This window comes from Phalaenopsis equestris, unplaced genomic scaffold, assembly GCF_001263595.1.
Source record: "Phalaenopsis equestris unplaced genomic scaffold, ASM126359v1 Scaffold000224, whole genome shotgun sequence".
NCBI classification, from domain to species: domain Eukaryota; kingdom Viridiplantae; phylum Streptophyta; class Magnoliopsida; order Asparagales; family Orchidaceae; genus Phalaenopsis; species Phalaenopsis equestris.
In genome coordinates, this window is record NW_018164666.1 from 169,653 (window position 1) to 195,955 (window position 26,303).

At 36.8% G+C, this 26,303-nt stretch overlaps 1 protein-coding gene across 9 annotated transcripts; it reads right to left on the reverse strand.

Annotated features, from left to right (window-relative positions):
- Positions 1-26,303, reverse strand: LOC110023319 (mitochondrial arginine transporter BAC1). Of its 9 annotated transcripts, none has more exons than XM_020722655.1 (9): positions 26,111-26,303; positions 20,222-20,311; positions 18,118-18,219; positions 17,116-17,220; positions 16,911-17,009; positions 16,632-16,823; positions 16,412-16,560; positions 3,317-3,436; positions 2-537 (listed from the first exon to the last, which is right to left on the reverse strand). In XM_020722655.1, exons 1-9 carry the CDS (start codon positions 26,201-26,203, stop codon positions 516-518), a joined length of 972 nt encoding a protein of 323 aa, XP_020578314.1. In that variant the 5' UTR covers positions 26,204-26,303; the 3' UTR covers positions 2-515. The 9 variants fall into 9 exon arrangements, with proteins under 9 accessions (XP_020578323.1, XP_020578322.1, XP_020578314.1 ...); XM_020722660.1 differs by having other exon boundaries at positions 3-537; positions 16,462-16,560; XM_020722658.1 differs by having other exon boundaries at positions 4-537; positions 3,317-3,473; positions 16,462-16,560.

The window sequence follows — 26,303 nt, forward strand, 5'->3', positions numbered from 1 at the left end:
TCTACAACAATGTATATGACCACTAATTGCATATTATTGTAAAGAACAAACAATCTTTTGTCTAATCTAAACATATATCAACACAAACTTAAGAAATTCATAACACTTGATATCTTTTATTCATCACCTTTCCAACTTAGCTTCACTAAATCATTCAATATTTCACCTCATGTTCAAAAAAAACTTGAACAAAGCTAACAAGAGGGCTACATTAACAATGAGGATTGCTAATATAAACTTCATTTGAAATGTAATCGACTCAAGTTTTTCAGTAAGCTTCTCCTCATAAGCTAGTAATTGATACTTCGTCGCATCGTCCGTAGCATCCATTTCGTCAGCCCATTTGAGAAAACCGCAACTATCTGGCGAGCAATTTTGAGGACATCTATAAAATTTTCTTCCACGATTCTCTCCTTTTTGACATGTGTATAAAAGGCATTGCTGGTTGCATCTGCAAAAAATTTTGAGATCTTGTACTGCACCCATGCCCTTTGTTCTCGATGAAAGAGTTGAATTCATTTTAGAACAAAGTAATGCCAGTTGATCAAACAAGAAGTAGTTCAGGACAAATACATTAAAGAAATCTTGAATGCAGCTTAATTTTAGTTCTTTTTAAGAATATTTACATATATACCACTCAAGTTTTATGTATTTACATACCTAACACCTAAACTTTAATATTTTACATATATGCCATATTACATATGCATAGGTGTTACAAATGCAAATATATAATAAGAGTAGGGTTTGTGTTCAAATCAAGGACATAATATATCTGTGAACAATAACAAGTAATCTAGAGGGAATAAATCAGAGAACAGTTTTATCATGACAAAATACTAATAATATTATAGCATTTGCATACATAACATATAATTCTTTTGTATTTACATGTCGAACCTCTAAATATTTATATTTACACACATAACAATCAAAACGTTTATGTCACGCCACGATCACAAACTTTTTAAAAATAAAATATGTATTTTCACGCATATACTCGTGATGCCAAAGCTGTTACAAATATAAATATCAAACTTAGATATGTAAATACATCAGAATTGTGGGCAATGTATGTAAATTTTTCCATAAATTTTCTTCTTTCAGAGAATTTCCAACTTTGAAAAGATTAGAACAGGAATCATAAAGAAACTAAAATTTGAAAAGATAGAAACTTCAATGAAAGGAAAAGAAAAAACCTTCAAGACTTTGAGAAGCTCAGCTTCAAATTGAAATTGAGGTGGGATCTGTCAGACCCAATACAAATGAAGAAGACAGTATTTATGATATTGAAGAATATTGTATTTCAGGGAATAGGTAGGTCATCTACTTCAACCATCATCTTCTGGAAAGAAAAAAAAAAAAGTAAGAGCTAAGGTTAGCTCTCTTGTTTTAATGTGATTGGTTTGAATTCGGATCGTTCTTCTACTGATGGCTATGTCTGATTGGATGAACGGGTCTCTCGTTTGTCTGTTGTTGGGCTCTCTTTGGTCATATTTTCTTTTTTAGGGTCGTTGGATCTCCTCAGGATCCCTGCTAGCACATTTTTTACACCTTTTTTTGGAATATTTACATACATACCACTCAATTTTTTTTTTTTAATTACAAATCTAGAATTAAAGCTTGAATTTATATATATATGCCATCCTACTTATGCATGAAGGTGTATTTTATTTTATTTTTTAAAGTTAAAACAGTGATATTTTGATGAGGGATGAAAGGCTTGGGTTTTACTTCAAGTGTTTAATATGTTAATACAAAGGAATTGGTTGGTATGTATGTACCACTTAATTCTTGCGTATTTAAATATCTAGCTTATGCCACCCGAATATTTCGTATCGGTTGAATCCCAAAATGTCCCTTTGGTCATAACGAAGAGATAGAGCGTTGGACAGATAAGAGGAATAGAAAGAAGTAAATCGAGAAAGAGACAGAAAGGGAGAGTGAGGAGAACACAAAATTGTACAAGTTATCTTGGAACTAATTCACTAGTATATTTTTTTAGGAGAAGACTCCTCTATTTATTAATCATATGGGAAGCCTCCTAAATTACATGTTTGTCTCTAATTAAATAGGAAAGTTAAAAATGATTTATGAGTCATTACACATTTATAAATTTATAACCGACGTTGATATCTTTTGACATTGATAACCGTTGTTGGCACCATTTCATATTGGCAACTGCTGCTGACATCATTTCATATTCGTAACTGCTCAATTGAGTCGCTTGATAATCATTCGGTCGGCTAGAAGTTCTTCGGTCGATTTGTGGATCTTTAATCAGCTTTGTAAACAGGAAAATATATAAAAGAAAGAAATTAGCACATGACCAAAAAATCAAAACAAATTTCAAGATTAATGCTAAAGTTTGTAAACAATCTGATTTCAAGCCAAACTGGGTTGACTCGAATAAATTAGTGCGGCTCGAACTTGGCTCGTGTTGGTTATACATGATTTCATGCTGAGCCGGCTAAATTAAATTAAGCCTAATCCAACTCGAAATCGAAATGAGCTAGCTCAATTTGAGTTATTTGGATCCTTTTCAGCTCACAATCCACTTGATCAAGCTTAAAATTGAAACTAACCGGCTCAAATTGAGTTATTTGAATCATTTCCAACTCAAAATCAGCTTGAAATTGGCTAGTGACATGTCATATTAAATTTTTCTTAGCATTATATATAATTTTTTTTATAAATAAAAAAATACTACGAGCCGATCCACATATGGCTCAAAATCTGCTCGAAAAAAATTCGAACAAAAGTTTCAACTCATAAATCGGCTCGTTTATTTCGATCCGATCTCGATCCATACCAAAATTAGAATTGATTTTTAAGTGAACAACGATCTTCAAGCTAAATTCACAGCCCTAACCGCACCACTAAAGAATTTTTCTCATTAAATGAATCAGGTTGCCAACCTTACCTGCTCAATAACTTAAAAACTGATTTTTGGATATCACTCACTATGCTAAGAGCATAACAACACAACAATAATCATAGGTAAGAACATAATATTCAACAACATTGAGCAGCAAGAAGCACACTGATCAACACAACAAACAAAAGTATGAAAATGATATCCCGACTCTTTGTAGGCATCAATTTAATCCCAAAGTTTATAAAATATCAAATTAGTCTTTAGACTCGTTTAATATGAGCCAAAATAGTCACCGGAAAAGAATATTTTAGCCGCTACTAAAATAATCTGAGGACTAAACTCACACTTTTACAAACTCCAGGACTAACATGACCACATGTAAATGATTAGAGACTATTTTGACACTTTACTATCACAAAAAATTATAAATTAACTTACTCAAAAGAATAAACCTCCAAAATCAATCGCGCTTGACACCAAGCATCCTTGCAGTGAGTTCCAATGCAACAATAGCAGCAGCGTTTGCAGGAAATGCTCTCGCCAAAGTGGGTCCAAGACCTGCATAACATCCTCTTAAACCGGACCTCCTGAAAATCTAAAATTGAAGAACAATAGTTAAACTTCCATGGCCAGCAAAACAGAAACCTTTACTCAGGAGCTCTTTCATTTGTTGAAAAAGACATACAGTGTAAAAGAAATAAAATGTTAAAGTAATGTATTGTATTTTAGATCTTTTAGAATTATTTGGCTCAGCAAAAATAAATGAAAGTCTTTGCATTTTTATGTTTGCTAAGGTTGGTGGCGGCTGACGAACGAGTGGTCGGTGCTAGTGCGAGAGTTTGGTGACGATCAATGGCCGGCAACGGCGATAGCAGCGAGTGGCAGCTAACTGTTGGCCCTCATATATACTTCACAAGGGGAGTAGATTGGGCATGACTCCTCCTTTGCATTCAAAACATCAAAATTACCCAAAGAGGGGTATTTTATGATTGAATAGAACAAGCATGATGAAATCAACATACTGCCGACACGAAGTGCTCAATTTGAACCTGAAATTTTCTTACGATCACCGAATTTACTCAAACAACATTCGGTCACAAAATGAACTTCGCAAGCACGTCCAGAACATTAAAATTTCCTATGGAGAGGTATTATGTGATCGAAATGACAAAGTATGGCGAAATCGACAAGTGTCGTTGCAACATGATATTTGGATCCAATTCATCTCAACCGTCATAGAAATTTGTTTGAACGACATCCAATCACAAAACGGACAACGTCGTTGCTTCTGGAATGTTCAGTTTGGCTAAAATGGACACCAATATTGATAGGTATTTGTGCACGAATAATTGGCACATAAATAGAGACGTTTAAATTAAAGATAAAATAAATAAAAGAGAAAAATTTTATTTTCCATACCTTACCTTCCCAACCAAGCCACCACCTAATGTGACTTCAAGCCCATACCTCTGCTTCCCTCTTCAGCCAAAAAGAGCCCACCACATCATTTAAGGAAATAAAAATAATAATAATAATCATTTTTGTGTGCTAGAAAATTCACGATAGTAGAGTAGTAGATTATCATCTTAGAGTGGTACAAAGATTCAATACACACTTAGAAAAGAGAAAATAAATAATAATAACGCCAGAAAGAGAAATACCATGGGGCCTAACCCAACTGAAGAATTCACTATTAAAAAAAAGATTACAGTTGCAATAACTTAACAAACATATAGCGACCGATAACAATTAGTGGCATCCGGTCAATAGTGGTCAACAGTGGTCGAATGTGATTAACAGTGATTGACGACGGTTAATGGTGGTCGACATTGATCAGCGAAAGTTGACGACGGTCCACGGTGGTTGATGGAGATTAGTAGTAGTCGACGATGGTTGGCGGTGGTGGTGCTAGTCTTTAGCTCATTTTCAAACCTTCAAGCTCTTATTCAAGTCTCAAGTTGTCCTCGTCCTCATTAGAGAGGTGAGACTCTATTTATAGTGTTCTAGGTGCACCTAATACAAGAATATGAATCACTTTGATCAGACGGTCCGAATAGCTTCCTTCAATCAAACGGCGTTTGATTAAAATTTGAGTGTTTTAACGATATCAAAATTGAGCAATCTTGGGCTCACTGAATTCGTCTTGTCGAGACGCTCGATTCGACTATAGGTTTTGCTAGATTCGACATCCCTTTGACTTCTAAATATGTTTGAAAAACTTCCAAAAGTGGTTTAATGTCTTGATTGGATCTTGATTTGACTCGGATTGAACCAATTTTGGTATCATTTGATCCATCTCATTAAGTCAGTCAGTTTGACTATAAGTTTCGGAGCTCGGGAAGGCTCTTAGTCAAAGTTTGAACCTTTCTCGCTTAAAAGATTTCATCGAGATCCGTGTCATGCATCCAAATTCGTGTTATATATTGGAAATTTGTTGATGATGTATCGATAATAATAATAATAAAAGATATTCCTGATCAAATCTCACTCAAGCAAAAAACCTCTCGCTTCTAGCAGAGCAGCCATCCCTATTGTCCCTCAATCCCTGCGAACTCCCATCGGTGACATCCTGCAGGTAGCCTTTTCCCCCAGACTACCTCTTCTCCGTGGTACTTTTCCTCTGCACTCCCTTCACCCTCCTGTGTCGACCTAGTCTCCTCTTCCCTTCTTCTAGCAGAGCAGCCCCCCGTGGTACTTCTCTCTGGCAAACCCCAGCCACGCCATCCCCGCTATCCCTCAATTCCGGAGACATCCTGCAGGCAGCCTTCCCCCACAGACTTCCTCTCCCCCGCGGTACTTCTCCTCTGCTCTCCCTTCACCCTCCTGTGTTGATCCAGTCTCCTCCTCCCTGCTTCTAGCAGAGCAGCCCAGCCCCCACAACCCAGCCCCGTCATCTCCCTCGTCTGCGGGTAACCTGAACTCCTTGTTCTTATCCTGCTGTCCAATGCCATCCCACATCTTTTTCTTATTCCTACTCCAGCCCACTGCAGATCTCGCCGGCAGCCCCACTCACGGCCAGCCATCCCACGCTCAACAACCCCGCTTCCTCGGTCTCCACCTGACCCATGTACCTCGTCTACCTCTTATCTCACGTTCCTGCCAGCACCCTGATTTCCCCAGGGCAAGCATCGAGCCCGAAGAAGAGGATGAATAAATGGAAGACGAGCTCCAAAGCTTATGATGAATAGTTGGAACTCAAGTTTTTAATGTCGTTGAGGAGCGACTTCAGGTCCAATTTGTGGAAAATATGGCAACTGAGAAGATCGCCGTGAACCTTTCAGAAGAGATGGATGGGAATGTGATGTTTTCAACAAGTCAACCAGATGCAAGAGTGTCCCAATAATTGTTTTAGAATGCAGAGAAAATAAATGCATGGGTGAATACATTTTAGATGGCTGACAGAGCAATTGATATGGCTACTGTCAATTGATATGTCAATTAAAAAGCCTGGGAAGCAAAAGAAAAGGGAGGGGAAGAACTTTGGCTCAAGTGGAAAATTTCAAGTACATGTTTTATCAACCAGAAAGCCTATATGTGTTGTCATCTTTCATGTAGGTATCTCAAGTCATGTGCATGCTTTTTTAAGCGTGATGGGTTACCGACTCGTCTGCGTCATAGTTGATGCGACAGGACTCGCTGTGTTATGTTTTTTTTTATGCAGGTACACAAAGCCCCACGCATTATTTTTAAGTGTGGTGGGTTATGAAGATCCCTGACCGCAATGTCGAAAGACACTAACTATGCACATTTTTTTTAGCACGGTAGGAATGTCTCTGTTTCTCGATGTAGCCACCCAATCGGGGAAGACACCAGCAAGCTGTCGAAATGCTGTCGGATTTTTTGGTTGAATGTCGTTCATAACAGGTAAACTAAATTGAGCTCATTTGGATTAAAATGCACTCAAATGAAAGCTCCTAAGCAACATATTAAAGATTAAAATGATTACATAAATCATTTTAAATGAAGGAATTAAATAGAAATAGAACATGCACGACTCATAGGGGACTCGACGACTCATTAACGAACTCGAATGAAACCTTTTGGGGGGTGGGGATTCCGCTTGAACGCTCAAATGGGAGCTAAGCATTGGAGATACATAATTACAAATACACAATCAAGATCTTTATTCACCTCCATCGCCATCGGATCCACAATTTTGAATACACAAGTGGACAGAAGACGAAACTAAGGGATTAAATAAAAGTATTTGCATGCATCCCAATGATTATATTCCTATGTAAATAATAATAAAACCCTACTAAAAGTTAGTCAAATTGGGCAAATATAAAGTTCCCGCATGTGCTCCGACCAACATGCTAAATGCTCGATTTCATGGTTCGAGAAAGTTGTGCGGGTAAAAATGTGTGCTTAAGCTCAAAACCAAATATTTTGACATGCATGCTAAGTTATTTAAAAATCAACTCAATTTAATAAAATTAAATTCTCGCATATGCTCCAACGATGATCCTAGGTTCTTAAACTTCTACATCTGAGAATGTTGTGCAGGCAACGGGCCACCTTTCCAAGGTCAAAAGTCTCACACTTTGGCCAATCTAATCCTCCTTCCACTAAAAAATAGAGTCGACAAGATTGAGCCCCTGTTGAGCTAATCTGATCCACTTCGCAAAGGAAAACAGAATCGACAGATTGAGCCTTCACTGAGCCAGTATAATCCTCCTCCCTACAGGGATTAGAGTTGACAAGACTAAGCCTACACTTTAGCTAGTTTGATCATCCTCCTTACAGGAATCAAAGTCGACGAGATTAAGCCTCCGCTGAGCCAGTCCGATCCTCCTCCTTACAAGCACTGGAGTTGACAGGATTAGTGCTTTTAGTGGTGTAATCTAATCCTCCTTCCACTTCAGCCAATCTAATCCTCCTTCCACTAAGGAATAGAGTCGACAAGATTGAGCCCCTGTTGAGCTGATCTGAACCTCTTCCCAAAGGAAAACAGAATCGACAGATTGAGCCCTCACTGAGCTAGTCTGATCCTCCTCCCTACAGAGATTAGAGTTGACAAGATTGTGCCCACACTTTAGCCAGTCTGATCCTCCTCCTTACAAGAGTCGGAGTCGACGGGATTGAGCCTCCGCTAAGCCAGTTCGACCCTCCTTTTTATGAGCACTGAAGTTTGACAGGATTAGTGCTTTTAGTGGTGTAAGTTATGGTATACCCCGATGATGGTCATGCTAAAGTGAATCTCAACCGAAGGGATCTATTTATAAAAGTCAAAGTTTTAAATCATAAGGTTTATAAATCAAATAAAAATTGACCACCAAATGCATAAAGTAAAAATTCATCCACCCTCTGCAACCGTTTGTTGCGTGGACAAATCTAATGCCGACTTGAGCTCACAAAGAGTCAATGTTATATCAAATATACTATTAAATTCAAATTCAAAACAATTTTATACCATTAAGGGTGTAGCTTGAATCTTTGTCTGCGTGGTTCTTGCAGTCAAATGACACTACAAAAAAACAATCATAACTAGAGCCCTCTGATCGGGTAGTTTTTCGTCAAATGATACCATTATAATATGGTCACGGTTATAACCCATATGTTCCCCAATGATAGTCTGCACTTTTGAGTATTGAATTGTAGAGTATATTCAATAGGGTGGAAAGCCCTCTGTAAGCTAAGGTTGACTTAGATTAGTCCCTCTAGACAAATATTCATCCGAGGTCTACAAGGCCCCCTTGAACGAAGCAACCCCATAGTTGTTGACAATGATCATTTTGTCAGATTGCGACTACCTCTGCTGACTAAGTAGACCAAGGTCCATGACAACCCGGGATGACGGAACCATGACATTGTAATCAAGTTCGCATCATTTCCCCCACCATTCGCTTTAAGCTCGTGGTGGTAATAAATATTATAATTTAAATTTTGATGTTACTATATGTTAAGTCTGAATGCTTAGCGCCTAATGACTAGCCTTAATCAAAAGTACTATCACTTTATCGGGAGGGGTAATTAATCATTAGGGCTTATGTCTATGGGAAACCTCGAACCCCAAATCTTAAAGTCCTCGCAAAATGAGGTCGAAATCTTTGGGTAGTGTTTTATCTACCATCTCATCTGCCTTTTGAAAATTCGACCCAAAACTTAACGCACACCATGTTAAGACCGCAACGAGAGTCCGGGCTGCTTTTTTCAAATTTTCGAAGCCCATACTAACGTTAGCAGCAGGCAATAGCGTCACTTTATATAAAGTAGTGTATTTGAAATTCACCTAAATCAAATTAATTCAAAATATAATGAAAATGAATTAGACAGTGAATTTTAAATACATTGAAATTTTACGTAAATTTATTTTTCCTCCAACAAAAGTTTTGAAATTTTAAAATCACTACTAAAGGAATTCAAAATGCCAACCAAACAGTCTCTTAACTAATACCTAAACTTTGTTTTTTTTATACTTAAAACATGAAGTAAGAAATGCTCTAAAAAACCTCATGCTATTGATTGAAGATTTGGGCTTCTATATAGTCTTACAACCTTTTACAAATAACCCCTAGAAATCTTCTATATTTCCTCTTTACAATTAAAACCCTCAAAAAAATGCAAATCTCAAAACTCCTCCTCAATATGGGTAAAGGATATTCACTAAGCCCAACTTGTCACATAATCTTAACAAATCTAATGAGCTAAGTTTTTTGGTGAGGCAGTCGGCTACTTGTTCTCCAGTGGCCACATGACTTAGCAGTAGTTTGTTAATCAGTTTTTCCTTGATGAAGAACCTATCAATCTCCATATGTTTGGTTCTATAGTGTTGCACTGTGTTGTTGGCAATGTTGATTGCTGACTAGTTGTCACAAAATAACTTTATTTTAGCTCATTGGTCCATCTTAAGCTCTACTAATAAGACTCTCGGCTACATCATCTCGGCAACTCCTAAAGTTAGGGTCTTGCACGTTGCCTCTATTGTTGGTCTCGCTATTATTAACTATTTTCTGCTCTTCCAAGACCAAGTTGCCCCCTACAAACATGCATATCCCGATGTGGACCTTTTGTCAACTGCACAACTCGCTCAGTCAGTCATAAAAACCCTCAATGCCTAAATGCTCATTTTTCCTAAAAATCAACCCATTTTCTTGAGCACTCTTCAGATACCTCAGAACCTGATACACTGCGTCCATATGACCCTTCTTTACATCATGCATATAACGACTCACCACGCTCGGTACAAATGAGATGATGGACAAGTGTGACTCGGATAGATCAGATGACTTACTAATCTCTAGTACCTCTCACGATTAACTAGCTCTCATGCTTCTGCGCTCAGCTTAGCCTTCTGATCAATTGGACAGACTGCAGGCTTACATCCCAGCATGTCTGTTTTTGCGAGGAGATTTAATACATAATTCCTCTAATACAAAACCATACACTCTAATTCACGGGTCACCTCAATCCTAAGAAAGTATTTGAGTTGTCCAAAGTCTTTTACCTCAAATTATTTGCCCAATCTTATTTTTAGTTAAGCAATCTATGTCTTATCATCACCAGTGATAATCATGTCGTCAAAATACACAACAAGCATAGCGATGTGATCTCCATTTTGATGAAAGAACATTGTACGGTCAACATTGATCTGTTAATATATCATGCCCATTATAGCTTTTCTAAACTTACTCGTGAAGACTGTTTCAAGCCATAGAGCAACTTCCTAAGTTTGCACATCTTTCCCACCGTCTGACTTATACCGAATCCTAACGATACTTCCTGAGTTTGCACCTCCTCTAGCAATTCAACATGAAGAAAAGTATTTTTTACATCGAGTTGGTATAACTTTCATCCACCATTCACAACAAGAGAAAACAGTGTCCTCACTATACTCATTTTTGCTACTGGTGCAAAGGTCTCGTCATAGTCAATGTCTTGCGTCTAACTGTACCTTTTTGCCACCAATCGTGTCTTGTAATGCTCCACTTTTCTTTCTGAATTTTATTTTACTCTGAAGATTCAGTTGCACCCAACTATCCTTTTCCCAACTCGTAGTGGTATTATTTCCAATGTCCTATTCTTATCGAGAGTATCAAGTTCCTCCAACATGACAGCCTTTCTCTTTGGGTCCTCCTTAACTACCTGTCAATACTTCTATATAGAGACAATGTCCAAAGGTACAATGAATACCTCATGTATAAGTGTTATGTATAGTATGAGACAATTTGAACAATGTCATGTGAGAAACCAAAACAACCAGGAGAATAATGATCAGGATAATAACGATCAGAAGAATGATCTGCATTTTTGCGAGAAGACCTCCTTAAAGTTATGGGAGTAGGAGAAGGAAGAGGAAACATATCGCCTCGGTAATCAAATTCAGAAGTGGATAGTGCAGATGTCACAAGAGTCGGGGTAAACCGGGACAAGGGACTTGATGGCACAAGTGGCATGACAGACACTGTTCCCTCATTTTGTCTCCTCCTTGTACACACTCTCAGCTCCCCTTAAGTTTGTATCCCTCCAACTTTGGGCTCATTCTCCTTATTTACCGACTTCCTCAACCGACCTTCCCAAACAACAGGACAAGGAATCGTTGCCACATGCACGAATCTCTGATCATCACTACTCTCCCTCTCACACCTCATACCTCCAGTATATGGCAAGTCACCAAAGTGTGAGGTCACATCTACGATGTAGTACAAATCGAGTTCTTTAAAGGACACAACTATGCTCAAAAATAGTATCTTCTCTATCAAACTCCAACAAACATATCTCTTCTAGGTAGCAGAATAACGAACGAAAACACACTTCACAGCTAGGGCTGTCAAAAAAGCTCGTTGTTCACGAACAGTTCGTATTCGGTTCGTCAATGAATTCGGTTCGTCAATGAGTTCGTCATGAATTTGCATTTCATTCGTTCAATAAATAAATGAAATGAATATGAACAATTTTAAATTTTCGTTCGGTTAGTTAAATGAATCAAACACGAATAGTTATGTGTTCGTTCTTGTTCGTTCATGTTCGAATCGTTTTTGTTTGAAATATAAAATAATTTAAAATAATTATATATAAAAAAATTATTATATTTTAAAACATTAAATTTTATAAATTATAATATATAATAAAATAATAATAATAATATATTAATATAATATATTATTTATATATATTAATATTAGGGATGTCAAACTGGTTCGTCGTTCGCTAACAGCTCGTGTTCGGCTCGTTCGTTAAGAAACGAACACAAACAGTGGTTTCACAAATTATTTCAAACACGAGCTTATTTCAAACAAACTAAATTTCAAACGAACCGAACACGAACACAAGCTCTGCTCGTTCGTGTTCGGTTTGTTTACACCCTTATTCACAGCTCTATGATCAAGTTTCCTTACAGATGATCTTTTGTCTTTCAAAAAACATAGATAACGAAATACCTTCAATGAGAGGACCTCGTTATCATCTCCTTTCAATACCTGACAATGAGACTTCCAATCTAGCACTCTCGAGGGTATTTGTCATTGTCAAAATTGTTTGTCCCCAAAAGTGTTTTGGGACTGGTGCAAAGGTCTCGTCATAGTCATATCTTGCGTCTAACTGTACCCTTTCGCCACCAATCGTGTCTTGTAATGCTCCACTTTACTTTCTGGATTTTATTTTACTGTGAAGATTCAATTGCACCCAACTATTCTTTTCCCAACTTGTAGTGGTATTATTTCCAATGTCTTATTCTTATTGAGAGCATCAAGTTCCTCTAACATGACAGTCTTTCACTTTGGATCCTCCTTAACTACCTGTCAATACTTCTGTATAGAGACAATGTCCAAAGGTACAATGAATGCCTCATGTATAAGAGTTATGTAGAGTATGAGACAATCTAAGCAATGCCATGTGAGAAACCAAAACAACCAGGAGAATAACGATCAGGAGAATGATCTGCATTGTTGCGAGAGGACCTCCTTAAAGTTATGGAGTGGGAGGAGAAGGAAGAGGAAACATATTGCCTCGGTAATCAGATTCAGAAGTGGATAGTGCAGATGTCTCAAGAGTCGGGGTAAACCGGGACAAGGGACTTGATGACACAAGTGGCATGACAGGCATTATTTCCTCATTCTGTCTCCTCCTCTTGTACACACTCTCAGCTCCCCTTGAGCTTGTATCCCTCCAACTTCGGGTTCATTCTCCTTATTTACCGAGTTCCTCAACTGACCTTCCCAAACAACAAGACAAGGAATCGTTGTCACATGTACGAATCTCTGATCATCACTACTCTCCCTCTCACACCTCATACCTCCAGTATATGGCAAGTCACCAAAGTGTGAGGTCACCTCTACGCTGTAGTACAAATCGAGTTCTTTAAAGGACACATCCATGCTCAAAAATAGTATCTTCTCTAACCAACTTCAACAAACATATCCCTTCTAGGTAGCATAATAACGAACGAAAACACACTTCACAGCTCTATGATCCAGTTTCCTTACAGAAGATCTTTTGTCCTTCAAAAAACATAAATAACCAAATACCTTCAATGAGAGGATCTCGTTATTATCTCCTTTCAATATCTGACAATGAGACTTCCAATCTAGCACTCTCAAGGGTATTTTGTTGATCAATTGAGTCATTGTCAAAATTGTTTGCCCCCACATGAGTTTTGGTACAGTCATTGTGATCATCATGCTTTGAGCTACCTCTAGAAGATATTTATTTTCCTTTCCGCTAAATGTTTTGTCTCAGTGTGTATGGACAAGTAGTTTGATGTTGTATCCCTAGGGTTGACAAGTATTCCACAAACGCCTTATTGGTAAGCTATGTCTCATTATCATACCCCAATACCTTCACTACAGCACCGTATTAAATCTGAATTGCCCTGTGAAAATCTTTAAAGCTGGCAAGCGCATCACTTTTGTTTCTCATCAGATATAACCAAGTAACACGAGAAAAAAAATCAATAAAAGTCACAAAATATATATAATCATTCATCGAAGTTGTAGTACAAGATCCTCATATATTTGAATGCATCAAATCAAAAAAACGAGAACTTCACTTGCCAGAACTAAAATAAGAGCTCTTGGTATGCTTAACAAACTCACAAGCATCACACATATTTTTGTACGTCTTTTCACGCAAACACTGATACAAACGACTCAATCGACTAAACGAATAGTGTCTCACGCGTCTGTGAAGTAACAACAACACATCCTTTACACTTCTCCCGAATTCTTCAACTCCAGCATTCTATACTATAGATGTGAAGGCAGAGTTCATCCCCTCTCTATCCAAGTATCAGAGTTCGTTATGTCACAAGTCAGTCCCAAATCTCCGGTCAGTCCCCTTCTCTTGAAAAATCACCTTAAAAGAATCAAATGAAACAACACATTTTATTTGAAGTATAATGACACTAATATATAAAAAGCTCACAAGAAAGGAATGAGCATGCAAAACATTGGACAAAATCATGAAATCGGTACACCTCAATATACTCTTACAACTATAGGTTGTTTTGTACCAAGAGCAAAATGGATGCTCTCCCGAACTGCTAGTAGAGTATAAGAGGAGAACTCTCTAGCAATACCTGTCACATGTCCAGCTGCACCAGAATCTGATATCCCTTATGGTGATCTTGCAGTGAAACTAGCGGCAAGAGCATGTGTATCATGAGTACATTTATCTAAGTGAGCAATTTTGTTGCATTCTCAGCCCCATCACCTGTTGCTTTATGTTTCCTCTTCAACATCTCCAAAAACTCGTGATCATCATTGTTAAAGACCACACGTCTCTTCCTCGTCCTCTGTTACCATCAAATTTGCCCGATAGCTCCCTCTTCCACCTCTTCGGCCAACACGACCATGACCACGTCCACCAAAATGTCCACGTCCCCCTATCTCTCCCTCTCTCTCCTTAGGTGACCTAAGACAGACCGTGCTCAGATGACCTACTTCATCACAGTTGTAGTACTTGCAAGTCTTCTTTTGGACACTTGTCACTCCTAAGTGCAAGGCAATCAAAGTTGATCGCGTATCTAGAAGTCTACTCAGCTCATAGCCTCATACGACTCTCCTGCATCATAGCAGCGATGGCTTCATCCAGTGAAGGGATAGTTGCATGGGCTAGAAGGACTAATCTTCTCTAATCAAAGGTCGGGTTCATATGAGCCAAAAATTGTATAGTTTTTATCTGTGCAATGATCTTCCCTTTTGTGCACCCCAGATCACCACAGTTTGACATAGATGAGAAGTGATCAATATATTGTCACAGCTGCTCCAGCTCTATGGAGTGCTCCTGAATCAATCTATCACCCCATATCTATGTCTCTATGCCACACTGAATCTGAAACATCCTCATGTGATTCTCAGCCCCAACATAGGTCCTCTTCAGATATGCTCAGATTTCACTTATCTTTCGAATGTCATCCATTGATGAGTTAATTGATAGAATCATCGATTTGAGAAGTTAAGTGTAAAGTAAGGCATGCATCGTCCTCCACTCATCCCCCTCAGTACTGTCATCTTATGCTTAGCCTTGACTCCCGTCAGATACCCTCTAGTCTCTTTTCTGCTAGAGCAATCTCGATCGAATGCAACCAACTTAGATACATGGTCGGTCCATCAAGCTTTAGATCAACAGAAGGGAGATGGAGATTTAACTTCACCTGCATCGAAGTACGTGTTGAGGTAGTAGCTCCCGTTGAGAAGCTAGCTCCCTGAATAAGTCCAATCAAGACCTTCAGAACCTCAGGATATATCTTCCCCAGAAGCTCCAATCATTTACCTTCTGCGCCATCTCCTTCTCCTGACACACCTCAATCACAAGGATCCAAATCTAATCCACACAAATCACATGCAAATTTGATCCTTCGTGTCTATTCGTTGCACTCATGTATGACCTCTGTAATTAGCTCGAATCGCGAGTGTTCGAGCCTCAAACCTATAGTTGGCATCCCAATTAGCTCTAATCGTTGTTGCTTCTCAAGGATGAAGCCGAAGAAGAAGAAAATGGGAGTTTTGGGTCTTCATACCTCGCGATCCCATCGGGCAATCCCGTTGTTGCCTTCCCAGTTAGCTCTAATAGCGACAAAATTGCAAGGGTGAAGTGGAAGAAAGAGGAAAATGCAAGTTTCAGGCCTCTGTACCTCGCAATCTCGTCACTGGCCTTTCACGTTGTGATCCCGTCGTGGTCTTCTCAGCTAGCTCGCGATCGAGGCCACACATTCGGCAACTGCAATCCCTCCTGCATACGCCACGCGGGTCTCTTGATCGTCAATCTCAACTCGTCAGATCGAACAGCAGCGACGAGTAGGTTAGGGCTCTAAACCATAAAGTAAGAAATGTTTTGAAAACCTCATTCTTTTCATTGATGAATTGGGTTTCTAAAGAGTCTTACAATCTTTTTACAAATAATCGCTAAACATCTATATTTTCTATTTATAATTAGAACCTTCAAAAAGATACAAATCTTAACAAAACACTCAAATCATTGTTATGACATCAAAATACCGCTATTACTAACTTTTAAAAAGCAAAATACATATTTTTATACAAAGGTAAAGTGATATAGTAAAAATTAAAGTTCAGGTGTTAGATATGTAAATACATAAAAAATGTGTGGTATCTAAGTAAATCTTCCATCTCCAAATTAGATACCGAGTATAACGTCTGCATAGGATTGCGGCTAGATTTGGCATCAGGGGATGTCTGAATCACAGTTTTTGCAACATCCAATGGCAGAACGGTGGCCCAGAACTATTAAGTGAAAGCATCATTATGAACAGTTCAACTTTATCACAAGCAAATCAAAAACAGAGAGTACTTACAGCCATTCCAGATAATCCTCCAGTTATGATCCCAATTCCCACATCTTGTAAGATTTTTGAGGCCTGGCCTTCAGCATGATTAAGTTTAGAATGTATGTAATAGCGACTCGACTCATAAGTGGTAAAGAAGATGGCGTTTCCGATTGATTCACGTAGCGTAGTTGTGAGCCCTCCGCGGAACATACCTTTTATCTGAGAATTCAAGTACTTACATCTGTTTTTCATTGATAATCAGGTGATGAAATGTTGGAGAAATTGGGAGAAAATAAGTGAGCTTACCCCTTCATTCTTAAAAGTTTTTAGAGCACAATCTAGAGGACCGTTGTATCTGTGGTAGCTGGACAGCGCTGAATCCTTTCCCTGGACTTGCACTCTACACTGGAAAAAATCTTAGAATTATACGTCAAAAAGTGGGAATGATTTCAATCTCATTGGAATAGGAGAAATGAAGTTAAGAAGAAAATGTGGGTATGATTAAACATACCTTCACTAGTTCCACGGGACAAAGTATTAAGCTAATTATTGTGCCAACGCATGCACCGGAAGGTATAATCACCTGGAGTTGTGGCTTGCTGCTCCGGGATTCTCCCTGAAAGTAAATATCAGAAAGAAAAAATTGTCAAATAGTACACTTACTTTTTGCAGGGTGCCATTTTAGTCCCGTAGTTTATAAAATTGTAATTTAGTCTCCAGACAGGTTAAATATGGGTGAAATGGTCCCCAATAAGGACCACTTTAGCCCCCCATTAAAACTCTTCCGAGACTAACTTAGCAATTTTATAAACTCTGGGAATAACATGTCCCAATATAAATAATCAAGGGACTATTTTGACACTTTACTAATATGGGAAACGAAAGTAAGTTTTATTGAGGATATCAACAAGAAGAAGCAAGTCAGTTAAATAGAAGCCGCAAGGATCAAAAGTTCGTTGATGTGTTGATATCTTCTTTATTAAAATTATTTAATCCCTCTTTCAAATCCCCAACATTAGTAATGCATCAGATTGCATCACCTATTTTTCTCCTCTGGTAGAAAGAATAATGTTTCATCCGCAAACATAGATACATACTTGGATTTTCTTTCCTCTCAAGATTATGGAATATTTAGAATGAAAGAAACATGAGAGTATTACAAGATATAGAAAAATATGAGTTCAATTCAAAATAATATCGTCACTTGCTTATGTCTAGATATATTTTAACCAGAAGAAAAAAGCAAAACTAATAAAAATAGCATGAGAAAGCTGGACTATCAGATAATATGAGTTATAAATGAGATGCAAATGATCTTATTATAAAATTAGTATCTTCTTTCCTTCTCTTTTTCTTTTTCACTAGGTTGAGATATTGCAATCCACTCTCGTATATTTACTTTAGTCTTCATTAATGAGAAAGGCTCTGGCCCAGCTTTCTACTAAAGAAAAAAGAAAAGAGATGTGGATATAGAGAGAAGGTAGACAATTATTTTTTGGTATTTCACTGAAACCTGTAAAAGCTGCTTTGTTTGGGAGTAAATGCCAAAAAAAAGGGAGCTCTCAAGTGCTATCCCAATGAACGAAGATGATGCGCCTCTATACAGTCCTTTAACCTGTCAAAAGATATAAAATAAAAGATTGAATGCTAACTTTGTTGAAATTAGCTAAAGAAATCATTAATTATATATCAACAAAGTGCAAATAGGTACAATATTACAAACAAATAAATTAATCAGATGTCAATAGAACGAAGTACAAATCACTTGCTGAGAATAGCTGTGCATGTTTATCATCATGGTATTAAACAGCATCACCCTCTTCATATTTAATTAAAGATTTTTTGGAATTGCCTAAAATTTAAATCTTCATGGCTTCCCAATTAGCTTCTACTCCATAGTTTCTGCCTTCCATTTCACATTTATAAGCCTAAGCTTTGAAACATGCACCCTCTCTTGGCCCACTTTTATAAAGTAAATAAGAAGAAAAAGATGCACATATGCAACCTTAGAAAAGTTTATTAATTAATTCCTATCAATCACAAACAAATCTAAATTACATCAATTATATAATAAAAATTTAAGGAAAATTTACATGCATGCGGCACAATTCTTATGCATTTACATATCTAACACCTAAGTTTCATATTACATTTATAACACTTTAATGTCATAAACCTATGCATGAAAATAGGCATTTCACTTTTAAAAAGTAATGGTGGACTTTTGTTGTGATGATAAAGATTTGAGTATTAAGCATGCAAATATAAAGTTTAAGTATTAGACATGTAAATACATAAGAATTGTGTGGTATAAATGCAAATGCCCCAAAATTTAAAATTATGTACATCAGGCCCTCATGTGAAAACAGTACAGCAGAAGTATGCTGTAGAGAAAAGGTTCCTTGCAACGGTAATCATAACTCAAGATTAAGCATTAAAAATATTGGTTTATAATGCAAAGCAATTTCTCCTATGTCCCAACTAGGGGTGGCTAAAAGTTGAGTTCAAAATAGTCATACTTGTCTCAAATTCAAAATATTTGAGTGTAGCTCTACTCAAACTCAACTTAAAATCGAAGTGCATTTTGAGCAGGTCATCTCAATTTAGTATGATTTGATCTCAAGTCAACCTGAAATCAATTAGAGCTCAAAACCCAAAATCTTTAAAACACTAAAAGATGTTGGCTGTAAAGTAAAAGTAAGTTGAGACGTTTTTCAATCAAATCAAAACCAAGAACTAAGAATTACACACACACACACACACACACACACACACACACACACACACACACACATATATACAGATATATCACTTGACATAAATTAGAGATTGAACTGAGCTGAGAATTTAAATCATAACCCAACTTGAAGCAGAATTTAAATCATAACCCAACATGAAACATTCTGAATCGTATCGTTGAGCAAAATTGCCAGCCCAACTACTAACTATGTCCAGCTTGTGCTCATTTTTGGTATCTTGCTACATTGTCTGGTGTCTTAATTTATAAGAATGCCTAACAAAAAATAAAATCCAAATTGTTTACTTCTCAAATTAGCATGTTCATACAAGTTTATGCAACCATCCTGGTCGGAACACTATGTTCTGCAGCAGTAAAGATGCCACAGAAGCAAAGAGTGGCATTGGCGAGGAATAAAATTTGAGGGCAAAGAAAGGAATGCAATGTTTTTACATGATTTAGTGATTTTATCTAATAATTCAATAAAAAAGACAAAGAATATGGATTTTTATCTAATATTTTTACACACTTGGTGTAAAATAGAGTAAACTTGACTCTGTGTAAAAGTTTTAAAAAGAGAATAGCTTCCCAATTCAAAGATGACATTTCATTAAAATCTAGTAAATGTACCTTATAGATGTGTCATAATCGACTTTGATGTTATGAACTTAACTGGTCATGCTGTTAAAATGTTCCTTAAGTATATTACTAGAGTAATTTTGCCTTTCTGGGTTATTAGAGTACTTATATTTTGCAATGCTTCTAGCAAAGTTCAAAAAACATGATGACAGTTTAGAGATCACAATCTCTAAACCATAAAATTATACAAATCAAGTAAGAAATATAATTTCAAGAAAAACAAATGAGAGCAGAATCATACTCCTTCAGTGCTTATTATCCGTCTAGTACAGTGTAACGCGTTCCTATACTCCTTTACTTGTGTTTTAGTGTTGTGAGCTTGCAACTTCACCTGCAAGAAGTAAACGTTGATATTAGTTTCTAAAATAGGAAATGTGGCACTATTTAAAACTGCCGGACACAAAAACAGGCGTGATGTAATCCAAAAAATTGACGACAGAAGTCAATGCCCTTCTCCTATTTTATTGATTTTAGAAGTAATTGGCATTCTCAAAATATAAGACAGTAAAGCAACATGCGAATGAAAAACAACCATTAGAACTATTACTATAATGCTAGTGAACCATTATATCATTATCCGGTAGCTTTCCCTAATATCAATCTCAACTAAATTGAATTGGTATTCTGAGCTAAATGAACATGACTCAAAAAAGTTCTTTGGACTGGCTAATATATGAACCAAAATTTCATACATGATATGGAAGAAATGAGCTATATCATTCAAAACCCTTTTGACTACTGTAAAGCAAGTTTTCAGGGCTTCCCAACATGTTAAAAAAGATATATATAAACAATGTTAAGAGTCACCCACATCCGAAAATGTGTCACCAACCACATTAAAAAGATGTATATACAACAACAAAATAAAACTCCTTACAATGCAAAGAAAGGCACATACATGAAGCTCGCAGAAAGCCTAAAAACCCTCCTTAATGTCATGCTCAGTGTCATATGATTTTTTGTGTGGAAGTCAATGAACTTGTAAGGTGGGAGGCAAGGAGGCACATTGAGTGATAAAAAAGGGGATCAAATTCCTGTGTGAAGGAAAAAAATGCGAGAAGAGTAAGGGAAGGAGTGTGAATTTTTATAAAAAGAGAAATTATAAGAAACTATTAATTTGGACACCGCCTTTGATATACGGTCCCCATGAGCGTGTATCAAAAGGACACATGATAGCATTGATAATGCCTCCCATATATCCTAATTTATCTTTTTTTAAATGGGGCCCTTCTTTCTCCTTCAAAGGCGGTGTTGAATGGTGCCTTGATACAGTAAAATTATTTTAGGAAGAATATATCAAGGCTTTGAGGAGATCTGAAAAAGCTAAAGGGAATATTGTAGCTTGTAAATACACGCTTAGTTGGCCACTTCAAACTCCTTAAACAACAATCATTTTAAACTAAGAAGATAAAATATATAATCAAACTTTATTATCTTCAACAATGAGTCCACTAACTTATGTTATGGTGTGCACAAAACTTAATATAACTCATGTAGTGGGAACTATAAAATAGTTAAGAAAAATCCGAAAAAAAATAAGATTCAAAATGTGGTGAAGTGAATTCTGTGTTACCTAAAAACTATAATTAATGCCTCTGACCTTACTAAAGCGACATAAAATAGTAGGGCTACATCAATGCATATCATGGTCATCCAAATATCTAAAGCATGATAGAATATATTATATCATGGCTGGTACTCAATTAAAAGTTGCAAAGACAAAGGATATGAATATTTTTTATTACAAAAGCAGAACCATCACAATTACTCAAATCATCAAGAAAAAACATAGTCAAAGAACTTCTTAAAAGCATTAGAAAAAAAATAAGATCACAATGTTTTTTTATTAGCATCAACAGCAGTATTAAATTTACCAAAAAAGCCAACGCTTAATTCCCAAATAAGTATATTCAACTTGAAAATTAGTTAAGTCTGACTAGCCATTGAACAAAATTAAAGTGTTCGAGAAACATGTTGACATGCTTATAAAGTCAGTTTTACAAGATGAGGCATTTTAAAACCTCTATTAACCTCCACAAATAATTCATAATATGTGTCGAAAATATAATTTTAAAAATTCAATACACTAAAAATCCACCCTCCATGTGAGATCGTTATTCTAGTGAAGCCCAATTTTTCTTTACAAGATAAACACCAAATTCAAAATGGATAGTTTTAGAAATAGAAATAATTTTGTTTGACTTATGGTTATAGATAAGAAAATGTCCAAAAACATATTATAATGGACCTCAAATCAAAAATTAACCAAGTTGTGTTTTCATTACCTCGAGTCATAAGAAAGCATCTATGGAGCTAGTCAAGGTGAGTAAAATAATCGGTCAGATAAAAAAAAATAATGAAGAGATCAAAATTTGCTCGACTCTTTTGTATGAGGTCATGTTAGTAAGTGCCATTGTAAAGCAAGCAAGGTGATGTCAATGCAAGCATGGCAGTACAAGTTGAAAATCACAGTGGCATCATAAGCAAGAGTAGTAGAGTTTAAGGTAAGTTTAATGATGCTAGAACATACCTTATTGGTCTGAGCAAGGACTACAACTCTGGTTCTTTTAAATCAATCTCAGATTATATTACCAGATCATTCATTATTCTTCTCCCAAAATTTGTAAAGAGGAGAGAATATTGTATACCCTTCTCAATACAATATTTTGTCCTGTGAACATAATAAGTTAATCTTATAGAACAATGCAAATTTCTTGTCTTTTATGTTAAATTCTTTTTCAATTTTCATTTCAACTCCACTTTTATCTTGCATTTTTTTCCAAATAATGCCCGATTGTTAAGCCTCAAATGAGAACCGCAAAAAATGCACATTACAGGTGAAATGATATGAGTTATAAATATAACAGTAATGGCTCTAAACCATTATCTTTAAGCTTTTGGGTTGATGGGCTTCCATCTACTAATTTATTGGGCTCTACTCCCAATAATTTCACTGTCCTAATTAGCAGTGATTTAGCTCATAGTACAATTGCGATCACGTGGTTTATGAAGTGTGCCACACTCTTTGCTCTCCACGGTATCTATCATGGTCAAGTGAGTTTCGAAATTGTATTACTCTTATGCAGTCTTCATATTGTTAAGTAGAGATGATTGAGTATGCTCTTTGCATGATACTAGTTAGCGTGCAAAAGCTTTCTTTTTTTCTCGGTGGTAGGGTTAATATGATCCACATGATGGTTAAATAATTCCCACATTTCAAGCTCCTAAAATTTTGTCACAATTGATAGTTAAGTGATTCATGCAATTTATGACTCTCATGTCTAGTTATATCATCTATCTTGGAAGCAAGATTCAAAAGCATATGATTCTTGTACAGGCTTCGCATAATTGAGTAGATAGCGTTTTTAGTGCATGCTCCTTATTGGGGATTGTTGAGCTCGCTCTTTAAGCGCGATGCTTGTTACTATTGAAAATCTTTTTTTTTTTTTTCAGGAGGGAGGGGATTAGAATCCACAAGAGAGTTAAAATAAATCCCAGTATCCCACATTAGAAGTAAAATGTGTGTTTAATCTTAGTAAAGCATTGGTTGCCTTACTCATTGGACTAACACTTTGGGTTCATGGGTCTCCATCTACAAGTATAATGGATCAACTTATGCTCCGGATATTTCACCCACCTAAGAATAAGTGATTGTCCCTTGCCTATCTTTTGCTCAATGATCAGAGAAGTATCACCAGTTCACAATCACCATTACCTAGCTTCAATGTCATAGATGCTAAATTTGCCTAATGAGGTTCACACCAACTGAAACGAAGAAACTTGCAAATAGTTATTGTGGATAAAGAGTTTCCACAATGGCTTTGGATTAAGCATATAATGTATCTTCTTTGTTATAATGGTCATGGTGCCATTCATCATGCAAAGAAGCAAAATTTCAATGGTAAGTCCAAGCGCATTGATCTAAGATATCAATCAATTACAAATGTATTGAAGGATGAAGCCTTCAAAGGAAAAAAAATCAATACAAATAAAAGATATGATGACCAAGTCTTTGTCACTCACCAAGTCAAGTTTTTAGCTTGAGAAAGAGGATATGGTGGATTTCCACATGAGTTGGGAGGAGAAAATTTTTGGTTTGGATTCCCCTCTAGTGCAGGACCCATGCAATGCAAATGACTTCAAAGTTTCAAAAAGGGAGCTTACAGAAAAATGTTAAATATAAATATATATAGGGGCAACCATCCATCCGACTGTGAGCAAGCATGAAGCATTGACGCTCTAAGGTGAAGAAGAAGAAAAAGGAGGAAGGGAAAATGAGGGGATGGAAGAAGAAGAACTGGGGAAAACCCAAGAGCATTTTTTTCTCAAGCATCCCTCCAATATCTTGATCCCTTTCTTGCCATTTTCTTGGTAGTAAGGTTCTCATCATAGCCAACTCAAATTTGATGAACAAATATATTTTTTCACTCAATTGTTGTAAATCTTTCCTCATGCTCGCATTCTCTTTGTAATCCACCTCTTTAGTGAGGCCTTGATGTGAAGAAAGAGTTTTGAACTCTTGATAGCCATGGAATACTCAAAAGTTCAAAGAGATGAAAGCCTAAAAGAAAATTGGAGATTTTGGAAGACTAAAGCCCTATGATTTTCCCCTATGTTTGAAGGATTTTTTTTTCCCGCTCAAATATTGTCATTCTCCTTCTTGAAGTGAGACTTTCATGTATCTTCGAGCCCTTTTGTTTTGTTATATACAAAGAGGAGTGAAGCGTCATCAAGAAATTTTACTATTTGGCATGAATCTTGAGTCATTTTTGGGCAAGAAATGTCCCATATTTAAATTAAAGATTATCAAGAGTCCCGATTTCAACAAATTTATAGTCAAACTAACAGTCTCAACAAGACCAATCCGATGATACCAAAATTAGTTCAATCTGGTCCAAAAATGTCCAAATCAAACTATTAAAGCATATTTGGAAGCTTTAGATCATCAATGGAATTATCAAATGAACTCTAGATTTGACATACCTATGGTCAAATCTAGTGCCTCGACGAGAGGAATCCAACGAGCCCAAGATCTCTTAATTTTGAGCTTATTAAGATCCTCAAATCATCAAGAATCTCCTATGATCGAGGAGGTCAATAGGGGTCGTTCAATTGGGCGTTTATGAAAGTTATTTGTCGAATAACCAAAATGTCTCTCCCATAAGAGCAATAAATAGACCCCCGCTCTTTACTTAGGGGAGGGGGAAGGAATCAAACTCCAGTGTTGTTCTGGACGGAAGACTCGACGATAACTTCCGGTTTTCGTAGTTGTCGACCACAGTCGGCTACTGTCCGTCGGTCACCCTTAATTGATGTCGTCCGCTAACTCTGTTTGCTAACATCGTATCTCAAATACAGTGCAACAAATAACGTCGTATTGAAGATATCACGATAACTTGCGACGACAACAGCTAAAGACCGTCGTACTCATAAAACGATGACTTTTTCCAAACTCCTAAAGTTTTCTCTTTGTTGTATACAGATGTTGTATTTTGTGTAAAGTTGTAACTATGCTCTCCCGATTATGTGAAAATTGTATATCTTTGTAATTGCACACTCACGGTGAATCATTTTAATTGGGTCAGACCTCGTAGTTTTTTTTCTTTATGATTTTTTCATGTAAAAAATCTTGTTTTCTCCTGCTACTCTTCAATTATATGTGTGTGTGTTGAATTTTAGTGCAAGGCTAAGACATTAATTTATTGTTCTACCATTGTGAATTTTCCGATACACAACAAGGAGTATATGTAATATGTGATCTTTGACACTTGTTAACCTTCATCTTCAACTCATTTGGTTGTTCATCCCAATAGTTTTCTAGTTGAATTACATTCCAAATATTTCGCATAACATAATTTTCATTAAGGATCAACTCCGTCTCCTTCAGGACCATAGATCCATAGATAAAACACTCCTAGATTAGTCTATTCAACTTTGTGAAGTTATCTCATGTCAAGCAGCAAAGCCTGTCAATAAAACAATAAGGCACCGCATAGGAATCAATGTAAAGATCTCCAGATCTTCAATCAAAGTCAACACTAAGAAAAGGAATCCAACTTAGAATTGAGAACATTCTGTGCAAAGATCATCCATTCTAGATAGGTTTCGGAATATGCGTGAGAAAGCTGACCTTGACAGTATCGAAGGGATGACCAGTGATGACCATCGCGATACCGGCGGCAAAGCCCGCCGCGTACTCTTTGGCAGCATCGCCGGAGACCATCACCTCAAGAGGCTGCTCCTCTTATGCCGCGCAACCTATGATCGCGGCCGCTTCCACTGCTCCTGAGGTGGCATGGCTGCCGCTAAGAAAATATCTGGGC

What these genes read in the sequence shown, in the direction of transcription:
- LOC110023319 (XM_020722655.1), bottom strand. Translation starts at nt 26,203, where the DNA reads ATGGTCTCCGGCGATGCTGCCAAAGAGTACGCGGCGGGCTTTGCCGCC. An exon ending in GTCCCGTGGAACTAGTGAAG is followed by an intron (nt 17,010 to 17,115) that starts GTATGTTTAATC and finishes GATTTTTTCCAG; the next exon opens with TGTAGAGTGCAAGTCCAGGG. An exon ending in TTGGAGGTTTATTCTTTTGA is followed by an intron (nt 538 to 3,316) that starts GTAAGTTAATTT and finishes TTTGATCAACTG; the next exon opens with GCATTACTTTGTTCTAAAAT.